The sequence below is a fragment of the Pan troglodytes genome, chromosome 16 (assembly GCF_028858775.2).
Source record: "Pan troglodytes isolate AG18354 chromosome 16, NHGRI_mPanTro3-v2.0_pri, whole genome shotgun sequence".
Taxonomy (NCBI): domain Eukaryota; kingdom Metazoa; phylum Chordata; class Mammalia; order Primates; family Hominidae; genus Pan; species Pan troglodytes.
In genome coordinates, this window is record NC_072414.2 from 82,712,033 (window position 1) to 82,722,071 (window position 10,039).

General features: G+C 55.2%; 1 protein-coding gene across 10 annotated transcripts in view; it reads left to right on the forward strand.

Annotated features, from left to right (window-relative positions):
* MAN2A2 (mannosidase alpha class 2A member 2) overlaps nucleotides 1-9,753 on the forward strand; it is an 18,265-nt gene extending 8,512 nt beyond the window's left edge. For 5 of the 10 annotated variants that reach the window (XM_009429842.5, XM_009429844.5, XM_016927436.4 and 2 more), the window contains 13 exons: nucleotides 14-128; nucleotides 338-405; nucleotides 552-717; nucleotides 1,209-1,445; nucleotides 1,708-1,830; nucleotides 2,043-2,157; nucleotides 2,439-2,572; nucleotides 2,779-2,920; nucleotides 4,671-4,804; nucleotides 5,134-5,208; nucleotides 6,743-6,937; nucleotides 7,194-7,304; nucleotides 8,184-9,753. In XM_009429842.5, coding sequence (XP_009428117.2) covers nucleotides 14-128; nucleotides 338-405; nucleotides 552-717; nucleotides 1,209-1,445; nucleotides 1,708-1,830; nucleotides 2,043-2,157; nucleotides 2,439-2,572; nucleotides 2,779-2,920; nucleotides 4,671-4,804; nucleotides 5,134-5,208; nucleotides 6,743-6,937; nucleotides 7,194-7,304; nucleotides 8,184-8,336 — 1,768 coding nt within the window. In that variant the 3' untranslated portion in view covers nucleotides 8,337-9,753. Of the gene's footprint in view, nucleotides 1-13; nucleotides 129-337; nucleotides 406-551; nucleotides 718-1,208; nucleotides 1,446-1,707; nucleotides 1,831-2,042; nucleotides 2,158-2,438; nucleotides 2,573-2,778; nucleotides 2,921-4,670; nucleotides 4,805-5,133; nucleotides 5,209-5,904; nucleotides 6,122-6,742; nucleotides 6,938-7,193; nucleotides 7,305-8,183 lie in introns of those variants that run through there. The other 5 variants (XM_063795375.1, XM_063795376.1, XM_054667949.2 and 2 more) reach the window with 2 other exon arrangements.
* Nucleotides 9,754-10,039: the final 286 nt, after the last annotated feature.

Sequence of the window (10,039 nt, forward strand, 5' to 3'; positions counted from 1 at the left end):
GCGCCACCCACAGGCTTCTGCGCTCCCTTGTCAACCTGAAGCAGGTCATCATTCATGCAGCCCACTATCTGGTGCTGGGGGACAAGGAGACCTACCACTTTGACCCTGAGGCGCCCTTCCTCCAAGTGGTGAGCCCCTCCTGGGTCTGCATGGGGACCCTCTGGTGTATGCAGGTCCCATCCCAAGAGCTGCTGGATGGGGGTGCCGCTTCTCTTTTTCCTTCCCCATCCGGATGAGTTCTGTGCCCAGTGCAGCCGCTGGTCCACACCTGGGACAGGTGGGGTGGGAGGAGGCTGAGCCCATGATGGTTCTTCCCTTCCGGCTCACTGAATTCCAGGATGACACTCGCTTAAGTCACGACGCCCTCCCAGAGCGCACGGTGATCCAGCTGGATTCGTCGCCCAGGTAACCTGGACTACGCCATGTGCAGAGAGGAAGAGCCATTCCCTGGCTCTCAGGCCCCTCTGCCCCAGCATGTGCTGAACCAGTGCAGGGCGCTTGCCCTGGCCGGAAGCAGCAGCCTCCTGGGTCAGCCCACCTTCTACGCACAGGTTTGTGGTCCTATTCAACCCACTGGAACAGGAGCGATTCAGCATGGTGTCCCTGCTGGTCAACTCTCCCCGCGTGCGTGTCCTTTCGGAGGAGAGTCAGCCCCTGGCCGTGCAGATCAGCGCACACTGGAGCTCTGCCACCGAGGCGGTCCCTGACGTCTACCAGGTGAGGTGCGGGTTTGTCAGGTGGGCCTGGCCCTCTGCCCGTCGTGGGCCCCTCCCCGCCTGGCGACGCCAGCCTCCCACCCTCCTGCTTGTGGCCCTGCTACTCTCCAGGCTGAGGACAAGTGTCCTGGGGAGGGGGTTGTCCAGAAGACGGCACTCTTGGGATTTGAGTGTGTCCTTGAAAAGAAGGGGAAGGTTGGTATGGTAATAGTAATGGTAAAAATAGCAGTTATAATGCCCCATCATTCAGTCTTTCAATGTTTATCGAAAGCTTAATGTGTTGTTACCGCTTCATACTTTTTCAAATATCACTTGAGAATCATAAAGTCTGAGGAGGAAGAAAGGGCAAATCAGATCACCTCCACTTTGGAGGAGGGGCAGAGGCCCAGCGGGTGCAGGGACTTGCTCAAGCCCTCTGTTAGTAAGCGGATGCCTCAGCACCCCTGTGGCGAAAGCCGTGCCCCCACTTCCTCACCCCTCCTGTGCCCACAGGTGTCTGTGCCTGTCCGCCTGCCAGCCCTGGGCCTGGGCGTGCTGCAGCTACAGCTGGGCCTGGATGGGCACCGCACGCTGCCCTCCTCTGTGCGCATCTACCTGCACGGCCGGCAGCTGTCCATCAGCAGGCACGAAGCGTTTCCTCTCCGTGTCATTGACTCTGGCACCAGCGACTTCGCCCTCAGCAACCGCTACATGCAGGTCTGGTTCTCAGGCCTTACTGGGCTCCTCAAGGTAAAAGGCCAGGGTGGTGGGGAAGGGCCAGGGGCCAGAGTAGGGCGTGTGTGGTGGTGGCATTGTGAAGAGCGGCCTCCCGGCCCTGTGAGCATTCTGCCACCTGACCCACAGTGGACCCGGGCCTGGGCCATCTCAGCTCCAGCCTGACAGCATGGGGAAGCAGGGCACGGCTCCTTGGGGAAGCTATTCCGTGTCCTCCCAGGAGGCAGGCCTGACATGCTGGTGTGGGGCCAGGGGTCAGGGCTGTGTTTTTTGGCAGAGCATCCGAAGGGTGGATGAGGAGCACGAGCAGCAGGTGGACATGCAGGTCCTTGTCTATGGCACCCGTACGTCCAAAGACAAGAGTGGAGCCTACCTCTTCCTGCCCGATGGCGAGGCCAAGGTATCCTAAAGATGCCTTGAACAATCTGGCAGGGAGGGCAGGAGGGGGCACAGGCCTTCCCACAGGTTTATTGCTGCCTGCCAGGGGCCTTGTCTTTCCTGTTCAGCCCAGGGGTGTCTGGGAATAGGTGCTCTCTTGCCCAGCCCTGGGCTGGCACCTTCCTGCTTTGCCCTCTGTGCTGTAGTTTCAACAGCAATCTGCTCTTTCCCTAGCTCTACGTCCCCAAGGAGCCCCCCGTGCTGCGTGTCACTGAAGGCCCTTTCTTCTCAGAGGTGGTTGCGTACTACGAGCACATTCACCAGGCGGTCCGGCTTTACAATCTGCCAGGTGAGCCCTGCATATGAGGAAGGGTCTGGAAGGAGGTGTGGGCTCCACAACTGTGGCGTGTTCTTCCTTCTGCTGCTTCTCTGTTCATACCTCTGTTCCGTATCATTTGAGACAGGGATGCTCCATTCTCTTGGAGAAAAAGTCATCCAGAAATGCCCTGGGAATTTCTTGGGAGGTTGGACAGAGCCTCTCCCCAGCTCGGCTCTGATCCCCCAGCCCAGCCTCTTAGCTGTGGTTCAGCCTCACACCTGTCCATGCCCCCACTTTGTTCCTGTACCCAGGGGTGGAGGGGCTGTCTCTGGACATATCATCCCTGGTGGACATCCGGGACTACGTCAACAAGGAGCTGGCCCTGCGCATCCATACAGACATCGGCAGCCAGGGTATCTTCTTCACAGACCTCAATGGCTTTCAGGTGACTCCTGGGCCTGGGTCTCGGAGACCCCACAGAGTAGAACTTGGACTCTGCTTTTGCCCCTGTCACAGGCCCTGGGGGATGATCTGCCCTGATGGAGAAAGATGAATGAGAGGCGAGAGTGATCGGGGACTCCTTCAGTCTGGGGACCGCTTGGGCCCACATGGTGCCCGGGTGCCCTTGATCTGCTGGCCTTGCCCCCACAGGTGCAGCCCCGACGGTATCTGAAGAAGCTCCCCCTCCAGGCCAACTTCTACCCCATGCCAGTCATGGCCTATATCCAGGACGCACAGAAGCGCCTCACGCTGCACACTGCCCAGGCCCTGGGTGTCTCTAGCCTCAAAGATGGTGAGTAGGGCCCAGGAGTTCTGCAGAGGGTATCAGACAAAAAGAAGCCCGTCCCCACCCTCAAGGGCTCCCCGCTCTGTTGGCCTCCCTTGCCTCTTTCTGGACTGCATCACCTCCATGCTTGGAGAGGGGGCGAGCCATTCAGAGCTCTTGGCACAGGAGGCAGGCATCTGCTGTCCCCATCCCCTGGTGGAGGCAGCAGTGTAGGCAACTGGGTGGAGTGTCCTACTGGATCCCCTGAAGAACCATCAGGGTTACAACTCTTGGGGCCAAAGAAAGGAAAAATAATGTCAAAAAGCAAAGCTAGGCACAGTGGTTCACTCCTGTAATCCCAGCACTGTTGGGAGGCCAAGGCAGAAGGCCAGGAGTTTGAGACCAGCCTGGGCAACAAAGCGAGACCCAGGCTCTACAAAAAGATTTAAAAATTAGCTGGATTTGGTGGCACGTGCCTATAGTACCAGCTACTCAGGAGACTGAGATGGGAGGATTGCTTGAGCCCAGGAGCTGGAGGCTGCAGTAAGCCAAGATTGTGCCACTGCACTACAGCCTGGTGACAGAGCAAGACCCAGTCTGAAAAAAAAGGCAAGAAGCATCAGGGTATTGAACAGTGATTCTCAGCTGAGGCGTGCAACCCTCTTCTGGGCGGGGCTGAGAGTAGGGACAGCTTGTAAAGTGCACTCAGTGTTATGAAATATTAAGGAAATGAGAAAATTACATATTGTTTTCCTTCCAGTGATCATTAAAAGACAGACTGACGTTCCTTTTTTTTGTTTTTTTGTTTTGAGACGGAGTTTCACTCTTTTGCCCAGGCTGGAGTGCAGTGGTGCAATCTCCGCTCGCTGCAACCTCCACCTTCCGATTTGAAGCGATTCTCTTGTTGTTCTGGGTTAAAAGACTGAGCAATTACACAAGTCAGTAAGGACTTGGAGAGGTGAAAGGGAGAATAGGGCCATCTGTCCCGGTGGAATGTGGGGGCAGCTGGTGCGGTTTCCCTCGAGATCTTGTACAAGAACAGCTGCACCCACCTCCAACACCTGCACACACTGGGGCCTCTGTCCCCAACACATCAGCCATGCACCGAGCCCCTGCTCCAAGCATACTCTAGAAAATAAAGCAAAGGTGGTCACCTGCCATATCTTTTTCCCAGGGCAACCCAGATGACACTTAATATGAGCCTCTGCCTGACTTGCCATCTGGCTGTCCTTTCCAGAGCCCTACTTTTAACACACACACAGTCAGAGCTTGAGTCTGACCTGCTGGGGCTGTCTGGCTGTCCAGTGTAGAACAAGGGCAGGAGAGCCTGTGTTTTAGTCACAAAAAAACCTGCCCAACCTGAGCAAACCTGCCCCAGATTACGGAGGTGTGCAGCAACACTACCGATGGCTGTTGATCTAAGTTGTTCATTTCTGGTTTATTTTGTTGTATGTAACCCGTCCTGATTCGGTTTCCTGCCTGGGCCCCTAGGCCCGTTCCCTGCTCCTGAGTCCCAGAGCGTGGGGGGTAAACTGCCAGGGCCAGCCTTCCCCTTTCTGGACCTCATGCTTCCTCATCTGCAAAATAAGGGCCCAGGACCAGCCCCTCATCAGGTTCCCTCCCAGCTGTGGGAACCCGTGACCTCTTCTGAGTGACTCAGCTTCTGTCTCTCGAGCTGGGCTTTTCTGTCAGGGCCTGTGGCTTGGGATTCTCCTTTGAAAGGTCAGTGCCTGCTTGGGGGTGGGGGCGGGCCAGCGCTCACTGTTCGCTTCCCCAGGCCAGCTGGAGGTGATCTTGGACCGGCGGCTGATGCAGGATGACAACCGGGGCCTAGGCCAAGGGCTCAAGGACAACAAGAGAACCTGCAACCGTTTCCGCCTCCTGCTAGAGCGGCGAACCGTGGGCAGTGAGGTAACATCTGGGGCTGACGCCCAGGGAACCAGGTCTGGCTAGTCCCCGGGGGTGGCCGGGGGGTCCAGCCTAGGGCTCGAGGAACGTAGTTGGAGGTGGGCAAGAGAGAGAGAGTAGGGCTGAATTCCTGGGGCGGGGGGAGGCAGTCTGGCGTTTTGTGTCCCATCTCACGCAGCCTGGCACCTTCCTCTCCCAGCAGCGCTCTGTCACCTGTGCCCCTCATGTTCGTCTCCCACTTTCCTCTGTGCTGCCCTCCTCTGCCCTGTCCCAGCATTCTCTAAGCCTGTGCTCCAACCCAGCTCATCTCATGGCTTTCTTTGCCCCACCAGCCTGACTTTTTCTCCAAACTGGCAGCCATGTTTAGGGGCTTGATCTTTCACAGCAGCAGGAGCGGTAACCGAGAGGTAAGGGTCGGCTCTGGGAGCGGGGAACTAGTACGAGCAAGGTGTAGCTGCGCCGGAGCCCAGGTGACAGAGCCTGCCACTCAGTCACTCATGCATCAGATAGATATTGAGCACCTGCTTTACTGTGAGGACCCAGAGGGACATAAGTGCAGACAGTGCTGACTCTCCCAGGAGTTGACTCGTGAGTAGGGGTGGCAGAGAAGCCATGTGTGTAAAAATGCAAGGTAGAAAGGGCTTTGTCTTACTGATCCTGAGGAGCAAGGTAATAATGTGGGCTAAGGAGATCGAGGTCAAGGAGGTGTCACCCAGGTGTGGCTTTGATGAATGGGGGTGTGATTTGAAGATATGAACCAGGGCACAGGATAGGAGGCAGGAAAGACAACAGGCTGGGGAACAGCAGTGAGTTCCTTAGTTATGCTGGAGCTACGCTATCCAGTACGGTGGCCAGTAGCCCTATATGGCTATTTAAATTACAACTAAATCAAGTAAAAAATTTGCTTTCTTATTCCTACTGACCACACTTCAAGTACTCAAGTGGCTAAGTGGCTGCTGTATTAGACCATGTGGTGTCGGATATTTCCATCCTTGCAGAATGCCCTCTTGGCTGGTGCTGGGCAAGAGTGCTAGGTGGAGATCAGGGCAGACGGCAGAGCACCTTGAGTGCGTGCTAAGGGATCTGGACTTTATCCTGCCTAGGAAAGGTCCAGGCTAAGGAAAGAGCTGAGCAAGGAGGGACACCGTCCGAACTCTGGTCTCAGCATGTCACGCTGACAGTACGGAGCAGGTTGGATCTGTGGGAAGGGAGACTGGAGGAGGGTGACAGCGGGAGGCTGTTCAGGCAGGACATGCTGGCTGCTTGAACTAGGCCAGAGGCTGGAGAAGTTGCCGGTGGCTATGAGGACACTGCCCAGGTGAGACGGAAGAGGGTTTAGCATTACCTGGGAATGCAGAGGGAAGTGAGAGATGCTGGGCGCTTGGAAGAAGGGGGATGCCAGGGACAGAAGTCCAGAATATTCAGCCCAGGCCTGTGAGTCTGACATCCAGGTGAGCTGCTAAGGAGTAGCCCTGCTGGCAGAGCCCCGGCCGCGCTGGGCCTGAGAGCCAGGCTGGCGCTGTGGATGTGGCGTTGCTCGTGAAGCCGCAGATTACCCAGAGCACTCTGGATTGGAGGCCCGTGCTCCATGGTGAGGCCTGCGTCTGCCTGGCTGCCATCCTCCCTGCACTGTGGATCCGTGTGTGAGGGGAGACATGGCTGATGGGAGTGGGTTGCTCATGATAGTGTTATGTGAGCAAGGAACTAAAAAGTAGAAAAGAAACGGCTTAGTGAAGTAGCCCTCTGCGTTAGGGGAGACGGCAAATGTCCACACTTGAAGGGTTAGCGGAACCTCGCCTGGAGCCAGGCGTGCCCTTGAGTCCAGGCACACCAGGAAAGGTCTTTCCAAAACAACTGACCTGGGTGTGCTTTTATCCTGCCTCGTCCTCTCCCCTCAGCCTGGCTTTGGTCCCTCACCAATATCTCGGGTCAATTTTGCAGGTCCAAGATAGCCACTCTACCAGCTACCCATCCCTCCTCAGCCACCTGACCTCCATGTACCTGAACGCCCCGGCGCTCGCTCTGCCTGTAGCCAGGACGCAGCTCCCAGGCCCTGGTCTGCGCTCATTTCATCCTCTGGCTTCCTCACTGCCCTGTGACTTCCACCTGCTCAACCTACGTACCCTCCAGGCTGAGGTGAGTGTCCCTCAGCGTGACATGCTGAGAGCAGAGTTCTGATGGTGTCCCTCCCTGCTCAGCTCCTTCCTTAGCCTCCAGGATGAGGTCCAGACCCCTTAGCAGGTATTTGGCTCCAAACCTCCAGGACCAGGTTTTGGCCTTTCCTTACCCACACGCCTCCCTGTGCCAGCACTGCCTCTGGGCAGAGGCGCTGCTGCATCTCCGATCTCTGAAAGCCCTGCGCCCACTTCCCTGGGCACTGTCTGTCATCCAGGAGGACACCCTGCCCTCGGCGGAGACCGCACTCATCTTACACCGCAAGGGTTTTGACTGCGGCCTGGAGGCCAAGAACTTGGGCTTCAACTGCACCACAAGCCAAGGCAAGGTGAGTAGGGTGGGGAAACAGAGCACCTAGGAATGGCAGGCATGAGCTTGGTAAGACTGGGCTGAGATTCGGTGACAGGCTGGGAGAAGAAAGTGTCACTCCAGGGCTTTCTGGAGAGAAGGGGGGAAGCTGTAGACATGTTTTCAGAGCTCCAGAGGCCTGGCAGGGGGAGTTCCAGACAAGGTAGATCGCTTGAGAACTTTTGTTCCCTGAGCAGGGACCTCTATCAAGCAAAGTGGAAAACACCAGAAATAGAAAACCAGAACCCATCCTGTTGTTACTTTGTAAGCTCATATCAGCCGGCACTGATAAATGTCCCCGGGTGCCAGGTCCTCTGCTGGGCTCCAGTGTTTCAGAAGTGAACCAAGACATGGTCACTGTTTTCACAGATCTCACAGCTCAGTGGAACGGTTCTTACCCGGAGATCTGTAGGCAGGCTTTAGGGTTGAGCAAATCTCAGCAAGCCCGTGAGACTGGATGCACACTCATGGGTAAGAAGGCATGGTGTTGCTGAGAGGGGCCAGCTGGAACTGGAGTGCAGTGGCGTGATCGCGGCTCACTGCAACCCCCGCCTCCTGGTTCAAGTGATCCTCCTGCCTCAGCCTCCCGAGTAGCTGGGATTACAGGTGCCTGCCCCCACGCCCAGCTAATTTTTATATTGTTAGTAGAGACGGGGTTTCGCCATGTTGGCCAGGCTGGTCTCGAACTCCTGACCTCAGGTGATCCACCCGCCTTGGCCTCCCAAAGTGCTGGGATTACAGGTGTGAGCCACTGCACCTGGCTGAGATTCTTAAAGAGGTACCAAATTGTAGATGAACAGCCGCATTCTTAAGTGTCTCAGCACCTAGCACAACCCTGCCCCTTCTCTGCTCTCCACAGGTAGCCCTGGGCAGCCTTTTCCATGGCCTGGATGTGGTATTCCTTCAGCCAACCTCCTTGACGTTACTGTACCCTCTGGCCTCCCCGTCCAACAGCACTGACGTCTATTTGGAGCCCATGGAGATTGCTACCTTTTGCCTCCGCTTGGGTTAGGGCTTCTTGTGGCCTGAAGAGAAAGTTCATTCACAGAGACTGCCTCTTAACATGAAGATCATTGGACAAGCCACACGGGTATCCCATCCTGATCTGCCTCCCAGAACTGTGACACATTGGGCTCCGCCCTCATTTTCTGTTTATTGCTGCTGCTGTGTTTTGGGCGCAACCCACAAACCCAGTGATGGGTAAATAGGGCAGACGCCAGTGAGATCAGGGAGAGAAGGCCCTTGGTCAGAGTGGGCAGTGCCAGGCTCTGCTTTGGGTTGTGAGTGGACACCCAACTGGGCACAGGCTCAGGCACCCATCCTTTTTCCAAACAGGGATATAGAAGAAGTGGAAGCAGACAGAAGAGGTAAGGGAGGCTAAGTGGGTAACAGCCCAGCATCAGGGTCACTGTGGCAACAGCAGGCTCTAGGGGAATCCTGTGGTTACGTAGAGACTCCATGTCCTGGTGTGATGAGCAGGATCAGAGTGACTCTGGGAGGACAGGGGTGGAGACCCAGAGTTAGCAGTGGGGATGGAGCAGTAGAAGGAATCACTATTTCTCCTAGGAGTCCGAAGGCCTCGCTGCTTTCTGTGATGGCTTTGCAGTAAGTGCCGCCTGGCCTGCATGCATTGGCTAAGAGGCTGCAGAATGGCAGGAAGGACTCGCTAGAGATTGTCATGGCCAGAGATCATAGGTCACTTCAGGTAGCAAGACCCCTGGCAAACTGGGCACTTGGCCTATGTACTGATTTGTGGGATGGTGGCACGGGTGTGGGGTCCTTCACCCTGCCTGAATTCTCTTTGGCTTCTGTGCTCTGTATGCTGCTGTCCCCAAGAGCTCTTTCTTATTATGGCAGGGAGTGGGGATTGGTCCTACTTTCTTTCTCTGGAAAGGAAAGCCTCCAAGACCCCATGTGCTTGGGCAGCTTGAGAAGGCGTTCAGCACCACGCCTAGCAGGCAGACCTTGAAGCCTCACCTTTAGTCTATCCTGCAGAGGTATTCAGTTCCTGGCACAGGGGACTAGGGGCATGTAGAGTATATGAGGAGGCAGTATGGCTGTGCAGGAGCCTTCATTTCAGCTTCAATTAATAGGGAAGAATTTATGATAGCTCTATAGATGCTGAAAAGGTATTTCGTAAGATTTAAAATCCATCCCTTATTAAAACTCTTAGTAAATTAAGTCTGGAAAGAAACACCCTAATCTAGATAAAGGTCTGTTTCAGAAACCAACAGTGATGGCATTCTAAAGAGTCAGACGCCACAGGCATTCCCATTAAAGTCAGAAACTAGCCAAGGGCAAGCTATTATTCAGCAGTGTCCCGGCACTACTAACCCCTCCAACAAGCCAGATGAGGAAAATAAGGAAGAATTATAATTGTCATTATTTGTAGACAATAAAACTGCCTACCTGTAAAACCTAAGAATCAACTGAAGACCTGTTAAGAGTATTCTGTAAGTCAACCCAATGATACACATCATGTTCCTGTCCACATACTGGTTTTCCCCAAATCAGCTGATAAATTCAGTGTAATTCCAATGAGATTGAAACTTTGGAACTGACAGTTCTAAAGTGCATTTGGGAGAGTGAATGTGTGAGAACACTAAGACCACGCTGAACGATGATAATGAGTTGGGGGGTGGACTGCTGGGGGGTGATCCTGCCAGATTCCCAGAGGATTCTCACGCCACCATTACCTCACTCAGTGTGACCTGG